The sequence below is a fragment of the Giraffa tippelskirchi genome, chromosome 4, assembly GCF_054371585.1.
Source record: "Giraffa tippelskirchi isolate mGirTip1 chromosome 4, T2T-mGirTip1v1.2.pri, whole genome shotgun sequence".
In the NCBI taxonomy this organism is placed as follows: Eukaryota; Metazoa; Chordata; class Mammalia; order Artiodactyla; family Giraffidae; genus Giraffa; species Giraffa tippelskirchi.
In genome coordinates this window covers 8,994,328-9,014,085 of record NC_137278.1, presented here as the reverse complement: position 1 = coordinate 9,014,085, position 19,758 = coordinate 8,994,328, and the positions used below count along the sequence as shown (strand labels likewise).

The 19,758-nt window shown below is 53.3% G+C and overlaps 2 protein-coding genes across 22 annotated transcripts in view; one reads left to right on the top strand and one right to left on the bottom strand.

Annotated features, from left to right (window-relative positions):
- The window catches only part of RALGPS1 (Ral GEF with PH domain and SH3 binding motif 1), a 295,428-nt gene that overhangs the window by 145,932 nt on the left and 129,738 nt on the right, over positions 1 to 19,758 (top strand). The window lies entirely within an intron of this gene.
- ANGPTL2 (angiopoietin like 2) overlaps positions 13,852 to 19,758 on the bottom strand; it is a 35,793-nt gene continuing 29,886 nt past the window's right edge. The window contains exons 4-5 of the mRNA XM_081587246.1: positions 18,036 to 18,306; positions 13,852 to 15,555 (exon numbers count right to left, since the gene is read on the bottom strand). Of these exons, the coding sequence (XP_081443372.1) occupies positions 15,356 to 15,555; positions 18,036 to 18,306 (471 nt within the window). The 3' untranslated portion in view covers positions 13,852 to 15,355. The remainder of the gene's footprint in view (positions 15,556 to 18,035; positions 18,307 to 19,758) is intronic.

Genomic DNA, 19,758 nt, shown 5'->3' with positions numbered 1-19,758 from the left:
AAGGGCAGACTGGACCAATACTGTCTCCCCTTGCTGACCTGTGTCCCTTCTCATCAGACTAAGCGTATGCTTCCAGACCCCTCCCCTTCGGATGAGTCCCCTGTTCAGATTGCTGGCCGGATGCCCCTCATGAGTGACCGCATCAGGCCGAAGGACAGGTCCGCACTTCCAGCAGACACATAGTCTGTGTCCTGATCCAATGCCACTGAGTTTCTGGACGGACCCCCTCTGCTTGTCCTTGGTCATCTCATCACAGCTGCCTTCCTGGCAGGTCCTCCCTGAGAGATTCCGTGTGGGCCTCTGTTCTCCCGGAAGACCCTCCTGCTGGCCCCCGAGCAAGCCCCGCTCCATAGTCTGCTCCTGTCCCTTCAGCCCCAGGAGGATCTCCCTCCCCTCTTAAGCCAGCTGGGCTGCACTTCTCTTCCTCGCACCAGAATGACTCCTGACATGTACACGTCAGATGGAAAGAACAGGAGGCGGATCCACCGTGCTTTCTGTCCTCAGGATGCTGTGTGAGGGTTTACGATGGGGTGTGGGGGTGCACAATTTCATTAAAAAGAATGAAACAAGACCCCATCCTGAGGGCAGCCAGGACCTCCCTGCCCTCTGTGGCCGTGGAGAGACCCTGCCCAAATGCAGGTTGTGGTTTTAGTACTAGATTCCTCTTGGAAAACCCAACTTGTCCTGGGGATGGATTTGTTTATCAAAAGAGGAAAAGTTACATAATTCCTGGAAAGTGCAATATAGGAAAAAATGTCTGAAACCATTTCTTTTTCCCCTGGCAACGTCCTCACTGTAGGTCTTTCCCTGGGGGAGAGGGAGTTATTCTCTGGGAGGGGCTTGAGGTCAGTCCTTGATATTTCCAGCTGCTGTGTTCGTTTAGTTCCTGCTTGAGACCTCGAACACTGCTTCAGCAGTTATTTGCCTCTGATAGCAAGTATGAGTTTTACTTTGGTAACGATTCTTTTAAACCGCTGTGGAAGGTTAGACACCACCTGGTTTCCTGGGACCGACCATTCCCACCCGTGTCTCTTACTCCATGTAAAGATCTCCTCATGTAGTGCCAGCAGTTGTTATTAACCGTGTGGGTGTGTGTTCCAGCTCCTTTCAATGCAAATTTTAGAGCCAGTTGGCTGCACTTTGGTGCACTGTTTCTCGTGAAACATAATTTAAAAAACACCGAGGGAAAAACTTACTGCATTTTAAAAATAAGACTTTCTTTGTCTCAAAAAGTTTATTCCCATTTACTTCAGAGTGCAAAAAACAGTGGTGGGAAATAGTCGAGTCAGTTATTTGCAGCTTAATTTTATCTGATAGCAACTCCTTGTAAATACCCAGTTTGGGTCAAAATGATAACAGAAGCAGGCCGTGAGCTGTGAAGAATAGCTACAGCATTTATTTCTAAGCAGCTTTATTGACTTAGAGGGTGTTTGGTTTTCAGTACCTATAATTCCCTCCAGGAAATAGCTAAATAAAATTAGGAATGTAATGGATTTTAAAAGGGTTAGAGCCTGATTCTAAAAGTAACTATAGGCAGTGTGGAAAATGGTGATCTCTCTCAAGGAACAAAAACTAGGCATCCTGATAGTTCTGAATAGTAAAGAGAACATTTAGATTCTTGGTAAATTTACCCAGAATTCTAATATGTGAAGTACATTTCTAGAATCTAAGCTGTTCCTTCAAACAAGGAAGGGGTGGTTCCCATTTTTTTAAAAAAAGTAAGGCTTTATTTTCAGATAGAGACTCTGAAGTTTAAAATAAAGGCAAGTTGTTTCCAGATCCAGAATATAAAGTTAACAGATCAAAACTGAGAGATATCTAAAGGACTTTGGAAAAGAAGTAGTTATCGGCCAAAAAGAAGGGTTTAATCCCAATGCCCCAAAGCCCCCAGAACAGGTGGCAAGGGAGGGGCTCCCGCTCTGGGCCTGAGGGCAGCACACGCCAGGCCCTCTGCAGGGTGGGCGTCGGCCTCCAGTTCTGCTCTGGTGGAGCTCACGGCCCAGATCCGATCACCGGCAGTGCACTAGAAACCAAACGAGCTGAGTACCGTGGAGGGAAAGGCAGAGGAGCAAGTAAAGGGGGCTCGTCCCAGGCTGGGGGGCCGGAAGCCCTAAAAGAGGAGTAAGCTGGGTGAGGAGGTGGGATGCAAGCATCCCAGACAAAGACAGCAGCTTGTGCAAGAGCCCCAAAGTGGGGAAAAACAGGTTTGTTGGAAAAACTGGCTGGAGAGGAGAGAATTCTGGGGGCGCAGGGCAGGAGGGTCCTGAGAAACAGCTGGAGTGAGAGGAAGTTGAGGTCTCTTAGGGCCTGGACACTGGGAGTGGGGGGCTCAGGCTCCAACCCCCACGAGCAGCGGAGGATCAGGAGGGTTTAGAGCCACGGGTGTGGCTGGCTTGGGCTTGCCTCAAACATGGGTCTCCTGGCCAACAGCAGATGCTCGGCTTAGAGAAAGTCAGGCTATAGGAGGGAAGGCCAGGCTGGTGACCATGCAGAAGCCTGTGGCACATCACTGTATTTCAGAAATTGTTGGGGTTGGGAGAGGGAAAGCCCTTTTGAAAGCAATTCATTTTTGAGCAAAGCCTTCGAAAGACCTAAAATAGAATTCGGTGAGCACGTCTGCCTGATGGAGATGCATCATCAGGATGAGGGATATGGTGTCTCCCTGTACCTGGGCATTGGGGATGAAGATGTGTGCGCATTCGAGCAGAGATGAAAGGGCACGGACATGTGCTCTCTTGATCGTCCTCCGGAAGGCAGGAGGGCTTGAGCTGAAGGATGCTGGCAGAGCTTCTGCTTCCCCCTTGGTAGGGGCTTCTGCTGCCCCAGGACCAAAGTTGGGTGGTTCCCAAGTCAGGGTGACCACAGTGTTATCCAGCCGTCCCCTGGCTTGTCAGCATTAAGGGCAATCCTTTCCTTTAATGCCCAGTTGAAAAAATTCCATTCCACATGCAGGAAATCCAACCTTTTTTCCCTTCAGTTTTCCCACCCCACGTGTTTCCAAGAATCCCCAAGGAATACTCATTTGTTCCACAGATCCATCCTGGTCGTTCCTGGAGCCTCAGCCTGCTGCCTGGCTGCAAACCTCTGATCCCTCCCTCCAGTCATCTCCTGCTTTCCTACCCTGTCTCTCCAGCTGGACCCGTGTGGAGCCAGGCTCCTCCTTCCTTAGCTGGGGAAGCACAGGTCAGGGCTGGCTAAGGGATATCAGGGCCACAGAGAAAAGCCTGCGTTCTAGAATGCCTGCTCCTGGAGGCATGCCCCTCCTCCAGGGCCATGCCCCTTGCCTTCTCTGCCCGACAGCCACGAGCTGCAGGCCCTGACCTGCCGCCCTCTCTCCTGACCCCAGAGAGCCTTAGATCAGGTCTCTCCTTCCCCCAGTTCAAGGCATCCACCCCCTCAGTGGCCCAGCAGGCAGGGGAAAGCTGTGTGCTTCTCAGTCAGCAGAGTAACACAACACATCCACACGGAAGGAATCCTTTCCCATTATTTTGTCTAGTTGTCAGCTGCATATGATCTCAAACCTCTGCCTTCCAGAGAGGATTTTGCCTTTACTTTTGCAATCTCAGGATTTGTTACCTGAAAATCCACCATTTTTCTGGGACTTCACAGTCTTGCTCAGTTTTTACAAAAAGCTAGTGGATGCGGCTTCCTTGGTGGCTCAGTGATAAAAAAAAATCCACCTGCCGAGGCAGGAAACACGGGTTCAGTCCCTGATCCAGGAAGACCCCACATGCGGAGGAGCAGTTAAGCCCATGCACCACGATGACTGAAGCCCACGCACCTAGAGCCTGCGCTCAACAACGAGAAGCCACCTCAGTGAGAAGTCCATGCACCTCAGCTAGAGCATAGCCCCCCGCTCGTCACGACTAGAGAAAAACCCAAGCACAGCAACAAAGACTCAGTGCAGCCAAAAATAAATAAATTAATTAAAACTTTTAAAAAAGCCGATGGATGTTATTAAAACCCTCATTTTACAAATGAAGAAATCCCTACAATTTCACTTATGACCTACCAAAGTTGTATGCCAGCTGGATACCAAGTTTAACTCAAGACTTGTTGTTCAGGGCTGGGGTTCCACCCACCTTAACTTATGCATCCTCTGTTTATCATCTCTGTCTCCATGGAGAGAAACAATGTGGGAGGAAAACACGCTGGAGGGGAGGTTTGTTTCTTCCAGGCTCTGCGGCCCAGAGCTGAGCGGCTTGTCACACTGGTCCCTTCTGGGGCACAGGAAGGACTTGCTGTCAGGTTTTCTCTGGGTCAGGCAGTTTTGTGTGATCCCCAGAAGGACGTGAGAGCATGAGCCCATTTTGTGCCAGCGAAGGTGTGTTTTCCTAGCAGGAATCGGTTAGAGTCATCAGGATGACTGCTCTTTTTTGACCTTTAGTGTTTGAGTTTCTAATTAGAAGCGACAGTAATAATAATGACTATTAGAGCACACGTTTTTCACCACGTGACAGGTGTTGCACCAAACATTTTACACACATTGTCTCATTTAATCCTCCCAACTCTCCTTCCTTTCAGGGAAGCACTTTTTTTTTTTTTTTTAACTTATTTTACAGCTGCACAAGCTGAAAAAAACTCACTTAAAGTTTCACCACTTACTAGTGCCACTTTCTAATGGTGAGACAAGTTCTCAAATCCCGGTCTGACCCCAGTGCCTGCTAACTTCAGAAGATGCCAAATGTTCCCGCCAACAGCCCTTTACCCTCTGGGGTAACCAGAGAGTGGGCGGAAAAGAGGAATGTCGCCAGGGCCCTCCTGTGTGGTACGGGGGCTCAAGATGGGAGATGGAGGGCCCTGCCAGGGTCAGCCAGTCCTGAAGAAGTGAAAGGTTAGGGATGCGGGAGAGACTGTAGAGTTTCTCCAGCCTCAGGACTCACGTGGGGCCATTGGGATGTCTCTTTTGGAGAGAAAGTGGCCCTGAGAATCTGAGAGATTTCACGTGGTGGACAGCTTCTAAGATGGCCCCCAATGATTCCTTCTGTAGCCCCTTCCCCTGGAGCACAGCAGAACACACTGACTTGCTACTAGCAAATCGAGTATGACAGAAGTAACGGGCCATCTCTCTGAGATTCGGTTATTAAAGGACTGTTTCTCTGTGGGGTATTGCTGTCTTCTTCCTCCCTCTTGGCACACACATCCATGGGGAATCCAGCTGCTGAGTGTTTGGCAGTCCTGTGGAGAGGCCAGTGGTGAGGGTTTGAGGCCTGCCAGGAGGCACGTGAGTGAGTTCAGAAGCAGATCCTGCCCAAGCGGAGCCTCCAGAGGCGACTGCAGCCCGGGCTGACAGCTTTACTGCAGTCCCACGGGACACCTTGAGCCAGAGACACACCCAGCTGAGACACACCCAAGCACCTGACCCACAGAACCGCAAGATGGCAAATGTTCATTATTGTAGCTGCTAACTGTGGGGGTAATTTGTTACACAGCAATGGATAGCCAGTGCAGGGCACCACCTTTATCACTAACTCCCGTTTGTTGCTTTGTTGTTGCCCCATCTGTACCGGACCAAAATCAGCTGTAAAACTCAACACACAAAAGACTGTCAGGTTCTCAGTGTTAAAAAAAAAAAAAGACTTGACCTGCCTGAAGTGTACTCGTTCATCCACTGTACACATATTTTGTATGAACCCGCCATGGGAATGCAAGAGATGCTGCAGAAACAGAGGGCGAAACAGTGTCCTCAAGGGGCCCACGGACTTGCCGCCAGAAACACAGCAGGCCCGGGACTGAATTAGGAGCAGGTCACAGTCAGGGCTGGAGAGAGAGAGACAGAGAGGCAAGTTCTAACTGTAGGAATCAAGAAATGCCAAGCCACCCCACAAGGCAGCCTACACGGTGGTGGAACAAGCCGGCAATTCCTGTATGTATTTTGGATTTGCTGTATTGATGGCAGTCCAGAGCTGAGACCTGCTCCCTTGTGGAGGTAGGGCTGACCCAGAAAAAGGACGTGGTTGCTATTGACAATCTCCCGGACAGAACAGATGCCTTAGGCTGAACTCCAGACTATGGAAAGCAGGCTTTAGGGAGGGAAAGACCCCTTTTCTCCCCCTCTCTGGTCTTTAGTCTCTGGGATCTGGGCTTCTAGTGGTAAAGATGGAGGTGTGTACCCTTGGGCCGTGGGTGCTGAGCTGACATCTGCAACGAGGGATTAGTGCAGGGGCAAAGAGGAAGGAATTACTTCCTACCTGCTCTTGACTGTTTATGGAGAGGACTCTGAACCCATAAATTCAGGACAAGCCATTGATCCCCAGATTCCTTAAATGTGTACTATTTTCTGTTTACTTTTTGGAGATAGTATATCGGAGTAGTTAAGAGCCAAGGGCCTGCAGGCCAGCCACTTTATTTTAGGTCCTGACTCCACCGCTAATTAGCTGAGTAATCTTGGAAATGTTACTTGCTTCCCCTGTGCCTCCCTCCACGGTCTTTAAAATGTGAATTATCACAGGATTTACCTCATGGGAACTGTTGGGAAGAGAAAATTGTTGCATGCAGTGAACCCATGGAGTAAACAATAATTATTTGCTGTAAAATATTTATCATTTAAAAAAAAAACTCGATAAGAAAAAAGACTGTCAGATGGCGCTCTGGGACAAGCAGGAAGTTCTGGGTCCCTCTCAGAAGCTATTTTTGAGAGGAGGAAATCCTCTAGGGCAGAGGTGGTGAATTCTGGCTGCTCTGTGAGCAAGAAGGGTCCCTGAGGACAAGCTGACTAGGCCTGAAAGGTCCCAGGAAGTCATTCTCAGAAAGGCCTAGAGTAAGGCATCCAGGTCTTCAGGGGCCCAGGAGTGCCTGTTCAGCGCTGGGTTGCTGGGGGGCAGTGGGGGCAAGAGCTCCACTTCGTGTGGCCAAAAGGTTGTGCCCCAGTGGTGCCATTCTGCTCGCACTGATCCTTTCTATTTGTTCTTATTCAGTCGCTAAGTCGTGTCTGACTCTTTTGCCACCCCCCTGGACTATAGCCCGCCAGGCTCCTCTGTCCATGGGATTTCCCAGTCAAGGATACTGGAGTAGATTGCCATTTCTTTCTCCAGGGGATCTTCCTGACCCAGGGATCGAACTCTCGTCTCTTGCGTCTCCTGCATTGGCAGGTGGATTCTTTACCACTGAGCCACCTGGGAAGCCCACTGATCCTTTTACAAACTCTTAAAATGACAGAAGTAACACATTGTTTGTCATAAAACTTATTTGCCCTAGAAAGTCTCTGCTTTGCAGAGGTGGCCGGTGCTGACAGGTGGGTGTCCTTCCGGGCACTTGAATCCACACATACAAGTATCTGGGCATGTGGGGGTGTGCGAAGAGACTTGCCCTTTTAAACCAAATTGGGAACATTTGGGTAAACAGTCTCTTTCGCACCTTACTTGTTGTTCCCCTTGAAGTACAGTGGGTATTGTTCAGTGGCAGCAGGTACCCAACTCCTGCATTCTTCCCCATGGCTCCGTGGCATCCACGGCCACGTGGTGGTTTGTCAGACTGGGGCCTGGACGTGAGTCGATTTGTTTGGCCCCAGTTGATTAACACTTAGGTCGTTTGCGCTTTTCCCCTTGGATGGATGCTGCAGTGGAGAACACCTTTGTGCGTGTGTCTTTGCTCACCTCTCAGGGTATTTCTGAAACACGGTGAGCCGGAGGGGGAATTGCTGGGCAAAGACGAGTGGTGCTGACGAGGGGCTCTCCTGGGCTGCACTGCGCTCCCGCTAGCTGTGCCTGCCTGCCTGTCTGCTCCACTCTCAGCAGCACTGGCCTTCACCTACCAGCGACTTATGATGAAATGACAGGGGAAGGATGGCCTGTAGTTTTAATACACATTTCTCTACCCACGAGTTCTTTGTGCAGAGAAGCTCTGCTTCCTGCTTCCAGGCTGTGCTCCCTGGGCCTGGGCTAGGCAGCCGGGCCATCCGGCCTCCCACCCGGCTGTCCCTGCTTCCTGCCTCTCACCCTGAATGTCCATCCTCAGTCCCCCTCCCCGCATCCCCAGCACAGCTCTGTGCTGCCCTGTGGAGAGGTGCTGACAGAAGTCCACACCCGGCACACTCGCCTCGGGCTGGGCGGCTTCCCCAGCTCCAAGGAAGCTGCATGCTTCTAATTCTCCCCACTCTCTGAGGTGACTGGGGCGTGGGCCTGTGTCTAAACACGGCTCCAGAGGCAGTTCTAATTCCATTCCCTCTTAGCTACTCCCTCTGGACTCCTTAGTCACTCAGGAGGGGCTCTGTTACGGGTCAGGGCCAGTGTGGCTGGTCCACCCTTGCCCAGGGAGCCGTCCTCCTCACGTGAGACGTCCCTCAGCTCTAGGAGGGCACACGTACCGCCTCAGGGGGAAGGGGTCACCCCTGACCAGCCCCTGGAGACAGATGTATCATGACCATTGGCAAGCGGGGGAGGTCCCACATGTGGAAGTGCTTGGGGAAGGCTGCACAGATGGGAGGGATTATCTGTGTCTGGGCTCCCATGTGTGGGTGAGCTGGCCCGGGATGCCCCAGGTCAGGAGAGACGGGAGTACCGGAGTGTCCCAGGGATGGTAGATACCAAGACATAAGTCCACAAGGGGCAGAATCCCAGACTGGGGCTGGTTCCGGCCTCCCTGTGGGATCCGAGAGACTAGCCAAGCAAGCCCGGGTCCTGAAGCTGTGGAGATGGGGGACAAGCCAACACAGCGGGGACCCAGTTACCAGATAGTGCAGGCCAAGGCTTGGATGAGATGGAATTGGTGCACGAGGTGACGGCCAGACCAGCCACAAGCGGGTCACTCTCTGTGCCAAAGGGCGGGGCTTAGTCCGTAGATTGTCTGACAAGAGAAAAGAAGAAAGGCAGGGCCAGCCCCATGAGTCCTGGGAAAGGACTGGCAGCTCCAGGAAGCTGAGCGATGTCCTCCATTGCTGCCCTTACTCTTCTGTGCCCTCAGCATGGGGCTCAGTTGGGCAAACAGCCCTGGCCTGACTTCCTGACGTCTAGGACCCTACCGTCCATCCGGCTGCTTCTGCACAGGCAGACTGGCCGGCCACCTCACATATCTGCTTCTGTGGGCAGCGGACCCCATGCCTCGTGATCCTCAGACATACAAGGACGTGATGATGGAGTAAGGGAGGAGCCTTAGTGGTGTCATTTCATCTTTGGGGACCGAGATCTAATCCTCCCAGAAGCAGGAGCTCAAGAGTCAGACAAACTCAAGCTCAAACCCTGAGTGTCCCAGGCTACATGTTCTCAGGCCAGTCACCTAGGGCCCATAAGCCTCAATTTCTCTTATGTCGAAGGGTAGAACCCACCTCACAGGGTGGTTGGGAGGGTTTAGAGAGACGCACATGGTACCTAGTGTATGGAAAGCACCCGCCCACAGGTGGTGGGTGGCGTGAGTGTTATCTAGAGGAAATACTGCCTGGAAGAGCCCAACCCAGGGGACTCGTGGCCTCCTGTATCCATGGAGGCTGTTGAGAAACTCCACGTATCCAGGAAGGGCAGGAAGAGCCCCATCTGGGCATAGCTGTGTGCCATGTTTAGTGACGCAGCTGAGTCTGGAAGGGCAAGAGTCTGCAGGGGAGGAGCTGGGAACGAGACACTATGTAAAGAGTAATGGACAGAATCCATCTAGCTGGCAAAGTGTGGTCTCCAACCACAGCTGGAGTATCGCCTGGACACCCTCTCGGGTACAGCGCCAGCTTTGACCTCTCCTCCCGTGGGACCCTGGGAACTTCCCCTACTCCTTCCACTGCCTTGAGCACCAGCAGCCGCGTGCCTTCTGTCCAGCTCTGCTCGGAGCCCAGTCCATAGAAGTGAGGTGGACGACCAACCGGAACAGGCCAGTCGGGTCCCCTGGCTGGGAGTTAGCCGGGAAGGAGAGGACCTTCAGGTCTTTGCTGGCACTCAATGGGGAGGACACGTGAGCTCAGAAATTCCGTGCTGGGAAAAGCAGATCCTCCCTCAACAAGAAACAGAGACCCTGCAGGCAAGGGGAAGGGGATGGGAAGGGAGAGAGGCCGAGAGGCGGCCGCCTGGCCTTCCAGGCAGTTTCTGGTTCCTGGCCCTCATGAGGCCCAGCTGCGTCCCTGCTCATGGACTCTGGGAGATACCTCGTGTCCTTATGTAACCAGCTTATTAAAGGAGCTGGACTCAATCAGGTGTAAGAAGAAACCGACTTTATTTTTCCCCAGTGTCCTTTCCAGCCTGCTCTGTGGATTAGCTCTTTTCCCAGTCAACCCAGGGAACTCAGAAGGCCCCGAAGTCTCTCTGCTGTTAACAGTCACGTCCCTGCAGACTGTCCAGGGTAGGGCTTAGAAGCCTGGGCTCCCACAGCTGGCCGAGCAGGAGGCCTGGGGTGAGGGAGGCACACGCTCAGTCCACCAGAGCCCACCTCCCCCCGGGCCACTGAGTTTTGTGGCCCTCAGGGTTGGAACAGACATGACAGACGAGGGGGGAGCAAGGGCCCATCTGATGTGGCCCGTGAGGTTGGAACCAGAGCTGGCGCCCTATGCATGTGCCCATTGCCAGCACGCATGCTCTGTCTTTTCCTCGCTTTGCTATCCTTTCTCCTTCTTTGCTGCTGCTTCTTCAGAATTTCCATTCTGGGCACCTCTGACTCAGCTCCCTTCATGGGAGCAGTGCCCTTCCTTGGCCCCTGGGCCTCCTGCACTGCCCCCTCCCCTCCATGCAGGCAGCCCCGTAGTTCCTAGGACCCATGTCCAGGCCTCCCTGCCCCCCACTGTGATCTTGCCCTTGGCTCGCAATGCAGTACCACTTCTCACTGCTTTCCGCCCTGGCCTGCAGACTTGAGACATGAGTCAGATGGTAGTGCTAACGCTCACCCACGCCAGACTCCTGGAATGGTCCCTGGAAGCTCCTCTCACTAGACTTAAGTAGGGGGGTGGGGAGCACCCACCCTTCCTGTGGTGGTGGGGAGCATAGCCTGGGGACGACTCATCCTCCCCTGCCCCCCTCCCACTCCTTGGGATACACTTTCTGAGCCTCCTACACAGGCCACAGGTGGGCAGTCAGCTGATGCTGCAGAACCAGTGTGGAGCCAGCCCCTCCCAGGGATGGTCCTGCACCTTGCTCCAAAATGTGAGAACCTTTGGCAGTTATTATTTTGTCCTTAGCCTTTTGAGCCTCAGATAAAACTGAGGCAGAAAGAGTGGCTGTTTTAACATTTTGTTACACTTAAAAAATGTTCCCTTTTCTGTTTAATCCAGCTCTTTAGCTTCCCCTTACTGCAACCGAGAGTCTTTCCCAGACCGTATACAACGGATGAGGTGCTCCTGGGAGATCAGAGGACCCTTGAGTTCCCACAAAGCACCTGTGGATTATGAACGTCGTGGATTCCTGCCCCATGTTTGCAGTAGTTCAAAGGTTTCTCTTTTACTCCTTGGCTCAGATTGGCTTGGTTCGGGGGAGGGGCGCTGTTCAGCGTCACTCTCTGTCTTCCTGCCATGTTCCCCACAGGAGTCCAGCAGGCGGGTGCCCTCCATCCACCAGGGTTTCACTGACTTCCTCCTGGGTCTGTCTGTGGATGCGCTCGCCATGGAGACCTTAGTAGCAGGAGGACCCCTGTGACTGTCCCCTTAGAAATCCCTGGGCGGGATGGGGGAGGAGAAGGGGTGTTGATGTGGGTTTGGTCGGGCCAAGTGCTGATGGGCTGCGTGCTGGCCGGGGAGCAGCTCCCTGGGCACCAGGAGCTGTGCTCTATGCATCGCCCTTTCCTCTCCCTGTTCTCTTCTTTGATGCTGTTGGTTTGGTAAACTGCTTCCCTACCGCCCTTTTACCTATTTCCTAGTCTCTGATGCGCTTATTCCTTCCTCTCCTTCCACGTAGCTGGGGTGTGATTTGACCAAGACTCATTTTTAGGTATCAGGGTGGGTGGGGCTTGTTGAGATGGTCGGGTGGCATCACTGATTCAATGGACAGGAACTTGGGTGAAATCCGGGAGATGGTGAGGGACAGGGAGGCCTGGTGTGCTGCAGCCCATGGGGTTGCAGAGAGTCGGATGTGACTTAGCGACTGAACGACAACAACAACAGTTTTGGGTATCGGGGTGAGTGGAGCTTGGAGAACAGTGGTGTCATGCCCTGCTTTTGTTTGATTCCCAACCAGTTGAGAAAAAAAAGTTACTACCCCTCATCCCCGCCCCGAGCTCGCTGCTCTGGGGTTTGTACAGACGACCAGTGACAGGGTAGGTTGCGCCCTGTCTTCCTCTGCCTTCTGTCTTTCCGTGCCACACACTCTAGTCCAGGTATCCGGGGGTGGGGTGGGCATGGTCTGGGCCAAGGTTGAGGACCCTTGGTAGTGTCCAGATTCCACTGTGACCCCCACCACTGACTGGGGTTTGGGGGAAGGGAGTTGAGAACTCTTTCCTTAGAGCCTGACACCCAGAACCTTCTGGAATAATCCTGCAGGTGCATTTTTACCAGCACTCTGGCTGCAAGCTCCACTTTCTCCCCTACTGTGGAGTGAGAACAATAGTCCCTCCTTCACAGGCTGCTGTGAGGTCACATGACACAAGTACTGTTCCTAGCACTCAGTAAGCGTCAGTAAACATCAGTCTCTCCACATGACAGCTCTGCCAGAAAAGGCTCTCGTATGGCACCATTGCTTGGTTATCACAGAGAGAGATTGGTGAGTCCAAAGGTTTAAGTGCATTTCAAATTTTGATATATACATTGCCAGACTGCTCTTCAAAAATATTGAATCAGTTCATACTTCCATCCAGAGTACACGGAGTACACATTTCTTCTCTGTTCCCTTGTGGAGATGGACCTTTCTTCGTCTTTGCCAGTCCGCCAGGCACCATGTGATGGTCTATGCTTGATTTAATGTGCCTCTCTGGTCATTACCGAGGTTGGCCTCTTTTCTTGTTTACTGGCCATTTGTGAGTCTTCTACTGTGTTTGTGTGCTTCACCAAGTTTTCTGTAACAATGTTTATATCTTTCTTCATAATTTGAAAGAGTTCTTGGCACAGCATGAATGTCAACCCTAAATTTTTCTCTCATTTAGTATTTGCTTTTCAATCTTGGTCATGTTTTATTTTGCTTTGTTTGTCAGAGGGCAAAAAATATGGAATTTGCTTTAGTCCTATCCCTTGTCTTTTCCTTTATGGTTTTGGGGTTTCCCGTCATGCCCAGAGACGCCTTCCCTGTCCACCTAAGGTGGTTCTGGCAGCTCATGTGGAAGTCATATTGGAACGAGGAAGGTGAAGGCACAGGGCTCCTGGTCTGGTGGGGGGCCCCAGTCAAGGGGAGAGGGGAGGAAGGCCTACACCAAGGCAGAGAAGAGGCCTTGCCCGGAGGGATGGTGGACTATGGCCAGGGAGAGGGAGGAATCCTTGCTTCTGACCCGAGCAGGTGAGTAGGCATGCCTGCTCAGTCGTGTCTGACTCTTTGCGACCCCACGGACTGTAGCCCACCAGGCTCCTCTGTCCATGGGATTCTCCAGACAAGAATACTGGAGTGGGTAGCCATTCCCTTCTCCAGGGGATCTTCCCGACCCAGGGATTGAACCTGGGTCTCCCACCTTGCAGGCAGATTCTTGACCATCTGAGCCACTAGAGAAGCCCAGAGCAGTTAAGTAGATGGTGCCATTTGATGAAATGGGACCAGACCTGGGGAAGGGTGTTTTAGGGGTTGACTGCACTGCCTGTATCCAGCAGAGACATCCAGAATACACCTGGACTTAAGGAGGTGGGACTCCAGAGAGCCTTCGTGGCTTGAGGTTCTGTCGTGGGACTCCTGAGGGAGCAGGTGGCAACCAGGGATAGGGAGAGTGGAGTGTCATTTAATAGGTTTAATCTCTTCCTGGTGTTACTCAAAGAGGCTGTGGTGTCGGAGGCCCCAGGAAGGCTTTCTAAAACAATAAGGCACAGTGTAGATACATCCAAATAGCACAGACGGCTTTTATTGCAGATGTATTATTACAAGGATAATCTGAGAATATATTAAAAAAAAAAAAAACCTCCCTTTTATATACACAAAACGTGCTACATGGTACACTTGTGAGACTGCTGAGGTAATAGGCACACAGCCGAATGCAAACAGTACCAAACGTTCCACCGTCTTGCCCGCCCGCCCTGACCCATGCGCCCTCCAGGAGGGTCTCACCTTCTTGTTCGTCCCTCACTCCCTGCTTGGCAAGAGTCCCAGCAGTACCGAGCCTGATGCTTCAGGGCCGGCAATGCGCCGACCGAGGGCTCCGTGGCCCCTGGTTATTCGGTAACTCACGGCAAGTGGCCAGTTCTCGTTTTTGAGGAGCCTGGTCTCTGGGGAAGTGTAGTCTGGAGAACGAGATGTGGACGCCAGTCGGCCTGAGAACATGGCACCTTTGGTCTGTAGCCGTTTGGGCCCCCAACAGTTGGATGATGCTTTCTCTTCAGTTGGACATCTTCTGGCAAAGTAGGCTATTACTTCTGTGGAGGTTAAAATGACAGGTAGGCTAACGTGTGACTGGAAAGTACGAGACTGAAATTAACCCTTGTCCGTGTGGCCGAGAGCGAGCTTTGGGGCCTGACTTTCCCTTTCCTGACCACGTGGAGTCCAGACTGTTTCCTACTGAGAAGCTAGGGAATCTTGCCCGGGAGGAAAGCACAGGGGGACAGAAAAGGTGAGGAGTAAGTTGGCGAGAAGAGAAGAACAGGAGAGGTGCCTGGAACTCACGTGGCTGGGGCTGGAGTGCAGAAGGCACTTAGTGACTGGTGTGGAGTGAAGGCGCAGGTGGGCGGGTGGCTGGCTGGCTGGGGAGGTGGTGAACTGTCCTGAGAACAAGGAGAAGGCTAGAAATTGAGAGGGGAGGGTGCTCTGAAACCGGGTTAGGTGCCAAAGAGGATCTTAAGCAAGGAAGTTGGGAAGCCCGATGTGAGAGGACAGCAATGTGGACGGTCCTAGAAGAAGCCAGCAGGTGCACACCAAGGACTGCTGTTTGAACTGGAGCTGCACAGTCTGTGAGGTGCCCTCAGACTCAAGTAACACAACACGAATGAAGTGCTCTTCTCCTAAGAGCAGAGCTGTCGTGAACAGCCCTCAACATCTGAGAGTTGAATATACGTGTGTTTCAGTATATACGGCAAACCTATATATATGTATCTAGATATATGGCACCGGTATATATCTAAACGCATATATACGTGGCATACACACAGGTGCACGAGGTCAGCTCACACACATGTATATTATGAAGGTACTTTGCAGGTGTGTTTTTATTGTAGGGACTTAATTTACTTAAGGAAAGACTTGTGTGCAGTCCTTTCCTGTCTGGAAACACGGAGGGCTGTCTGAGGTGGAGAGAAGTAGTAGGGACAGAGATCGGTCGCATTTATCTGCCGCGGTGACTCGGGGAATCAGAGTCCAGCGTCCCGGTCCTCGTGGCCCTGAGAGGGGCCGGCCTAGTGGAAGGTGTTGGGGTTGGGCCGGATCATCATCACCACCTTCTTGAGCGAATAGGAGCCTCCACGGAACTCAGCCCAGTAGACCCCGTCCTGGTAGCGGCTCCGATAGTGGCCCCCGCGGTACCAGACCCCGTTGAGGTTGGAGTGGGCGCAGGCGTTATACCACCAGCCGCCCTTCTGGTAGTGGGCACAGTTGCCTGCAGGAGAGAAAGAGCGAGAAGTTCAGGGAGGAGGTTTGACCTGTGTCTGCTGTTTGCTCTTGGGGGGCTTCCGCGGGACACCCCCCTCTACTGGGGGCATTTGGAACAAGGATGCCAGAGAGGGCACGGGGCCTCAGACCTGCTCAGACCTTCTTCTGATTCGGGCTCTGTGATCTTGGGCGAGCGACCTCACCTTGGTGAGCCCCCGAACACTCCTTGTAAAACAAGAAGGAGGCGATGCCCCCACACAAGGTAGGTAGGACCCACCTGGGAGCTGAAGGAGGCCGAGTACTAGCCCAGGGCGAGCTGCGGAGCAAGCACTGGGGAGGGCTCCACACCCCGGGTTTGCGCAGAAACCAGAAATGGCCCAAGGTGGGCGGGGTGAGAGCCAAAGGGTTTTTTTTAGGAATTTCTTTTTCGTTGAAACTATTAGATCAAGAGTCTTTCAAGAGTGACAAAGCAAGTGTTTAAGATGAAATGTTCCTTTATTCCTCCCTAGCCTGTCATCCAGCCAATTTTTTTTTTTTCACAAAAGCAAGATATTTTCATAAAGTTTCTGGCACCCTCATATCATGCTGGATTGTGCTGCCAAGGACAGGCAGTTCGGAACACCAGTAAAAGTGTGGGCAAGGCACAGGCGGGCATGCAGGGGCATCGCCCTTCCCAGGAGTGAGGACGACACTGTTGGGCCCAGGGGGGCACCCTACTCATGGAAAGGGCTGCCTTATCAGGTTTGTGGGTTTGGTGACCCAGGGGGCTGGCGGCTCTGCTCCGGAAGCAGCCGTGGGGTGAGGTGAGGAGGGAGCAGGCCAGCTGAGGCAGAACGCTGAGAGGAGTCCCAGCGCCAGGCGCCCAGAGCCCCGGAAGCCCAGGTCTTCCCAAAGTTCTCCTCTGGCTCCTTCAGGCTACGACCCGAGGTCATGAGCTCCAAGTGGCTGTGTCGGATTCAGAGGGCAGGACCCTGGGCATGCCACAGCCAAGCTTCCCTCAGCCAGTGGATGCCCCTCCTAAGCTTGTCCCGCACGCCTCCGGGGACAGGGAGCTCACTGCCTCGCGTCCAGTGACCCTGCTGCCGGATGGGCCTGATGGTTGGCGTCATAGGGCAGCCTTCCACTGCTCCCCATAATGGCTGTAAGCCAGCCTTCTGTCCCTGGCGTCTGACCAGCACAGAGGGTCATCTTCCTGCCCTGCTCTTCCTGAACCCTGGGCAGCCCCGGCCTTAGCAGACACGCCACCTCCTCGGGGTCCCTGCAGCAGGGTCAGCTCTGCGCCAGGAGTAAGTGGAGGTGTGGGCGTGTCCTTGTCTGCTGCCTGGGGACCTGGGGTGGGGAACCTCCTTGGGGGGCAGGCAGCCTGGCTTTTCTGAAGAGCAGGGACTTCCTGGGGCTCAGTTGCTCAGTCGTGTCTGACTCTTTGCGACCTCCTGGATTGTAGCCTGTCAGGATCCTCTGTCCCTGGGATTTTCCAAGGCTGGAATACTGGAGTGGGTTGCCATTTCCTCCTCCAGGGGATCTTCCCACCCAGGGATCAAACACGCGTCTCTTGAGCCTCCTGCATTGGCAGGCAGATTCTTTACCACTAGCGTCCTCAAAGCAGGGGGTAGCCTTTAGCCTGGGACTAAGGGGCCAGGTTCGCCCACGAGAACAGATAGCATCGGCCTGGAGGGGGGCTCAGCCCCTCACAGAGGAGCTATGAATTCTGCCACCTGACAAGGGTGCAGGGCCCCTCGTCCCTAGGAGCTGAGGTGTGGAGCCTTAAGATGCACGCGGCAGGTTTGATGTCTAGACTTGGGGCTGGGCTTGTGTGCTTCTCACAGTTTTCTGTTTTCTCCCTTGCTTTTTATTTACTAAAGACCTGGACCTGAGGCCCGCAATCTTGGGCAGGTGGATTCATCCCTCCTGCCCGATTTCTTCTCAGTAGCTCCCCACAGCACTGTACTAACAGAGCGCCTGAGAGACTGTCCCTGCTCAGAGCCCAAGTCTCTCCAAGTCCCAGGCAGAGCACTGCAGGCACATTCTCACCTTCTCACCCACTTCTCACCCCCTGCTCGATAGGTATGTCCTCATTTCCAGATGTGGAAACAGGCCCAGAGGGATGGGGAGGCACGCCTGAGGATTCGGGCGTGTAGGAGGTGGGCAGTGTTGTTCCCCAGGCTGTGTGGCCCTGACTCCTGGTGCTCAGGCAGGGAGTGACGCGGTGCACAGCCCAGCACAATGTCCAGCTTGGCCGAGAGTGGCCCTCCAGTATGTCATTCGGGGACCTCTGTATCTTCCCCTTTCTGTAAATGCCACGCTGACCCAACCTTGTGAAGGGGATCTGTGGGCAGAGGGCAGAGGAGTGGACCTTCAGGCGATGGGAACAGAGCTGGGCAGCTGGGCCCTGGGATGGTCCTGTTCTCAGGCCTAGGGGTCAGAGGCTGGGCTTTGGTTGACCCCTTTCCCTGGCCCTTCACCTGCCAGTGACCCCACTGCTCCTACCTGTGTAGACATCGTGGTCTCTGTCCAGGGTGGTGAACTGCTTGCCGTTGTGCCAGGTGAAGGAGTCGCCAGCGTTGCCATGGTAGCGCCCCAGCCGCAGCTTATAATACTCGCTCTCAGGCTCCAGGCGGAAGCTGGCATACTCTGCAAAGACCTTGCGGCCAGACCAGTCCTCCATGGTCACCAGCAGCTTGTAGTTGCCTTGGTTCGTCAGCCAGTAAATGTTCTCCAGGCCCAGCCAGTACTCGCCGTCAATGTTCCCAAACCCTTGCTGGGGAAAATGTGGGAGAGCATTAGTGAGGAATACGCAGTGTGCTCAGCCAGCTGGGCCCAGCTGTCGGCTGTTCAGTGCCGGACGCAGGGTCTTGGAAGCAGGCAGAGCAGAAGGCAGGCCTGCATATAATCCCTTGCTTTCCCCACCTGGCTGTCACTTGATGAGTCACTTTGCATGTTCTCAGCCTCAGTCAGGCATCACTCAAGACTAATGAGAGAGTGCCTGTTTCGTGCTAGGCATTGTGTGAACATGGGTTCCTCTATGTTACCTCCCCTTCAGGGTTGCTATAAGGACACACGTAACATGGTAAATTGAGAGCCTAGCACACAGTAGGCTTGCAACATGAGTTCCTTGGGCAATTCCCTTACCTTCTCTGAGTTTCCATTCCTTTCTCTGGGGAGGGGCTGTGTGTAAGAGTCTCTTGTAAATTAAGGCACGGATGTGAGCTCTGACAAAGGCATGATCCCTCCTAGGTCTAGAATCCAGTGGATTTACTACTGTTTTTCCATACAGTTTTGAGAGTCATCAGCCAAGTGGTGGCTGCTTGAAGTCTTGGAAATAGCTGAATTTGTTAATGATAATAATAGGTAGTGTTCAGTGAGCACTTAATGATGTGCTGGCACTCTTATCAGAGCTTTTCATAGGTTATTTTATTAATCCTCATGCCAGCTCTGTGAGCGGGATACTCTCAGTGTCCTCCCTAGAGTGGGTGGACTGAGGCCCAGAGAGGCCCAGGGTCGCAGAGCACATGAGCCAGGATTTGAACCAAGAGCCCAGGCATAACCCCTGTGCTGACTGCTGTGAGGAAGGGAACGTGGAAAGGAGATGGAAGGAGTTAGGGAAGTGAGTCTTCAGGAACCTCTCAGCGAGGAGGCAGAGGAGAAAGAGGAGAAAGCAAAGGGCACAGGCTGGTCAGGAGGCGGGTTGGAGGACAAGCAGGGCAGGACTGTGGCGCACGGAGCCTTGTGTGGGTGTCGTGGTCCTGGTGCTGGTCGGCTGTGTGGGCATCGAGGCTGTGCCTAGGCTGTGTTCACTGCTCTGCCCCCTCCTGTCTGTGCAGACGTTTCATCCCTAAACTGGGTCCAGACCAGCCTCTCCCCATGGGGGCTGACCTGAGAGTAAAGGAGGCGATGAACAGAAGCACCTGCATGTGGCGGGTGTCCCCAGTATGGTCAGCCTTTCCTCCTACAAGGAGGAGGAGCGTTCAGCTCCCCAGGAATAGGGAGCCCCGATGCTGAACCCTGTAGTTAGGACCCAGTATCCCCACAGTTCCCTATAGCGGGCCGTGTGGGAGATCCTCCCAGGGCCTGGGAGCCTCAGGCCCTGCCCCTTCTGGGCTGTGAAGACAGGTCTTCCCCTGGGAGCCCCAGCAGGGACCATGGTGCTCCCCACATCAGGATTGAATTCATTAATGATAATAACAGGTAGTGTTCAGTGAGCACTTAACGA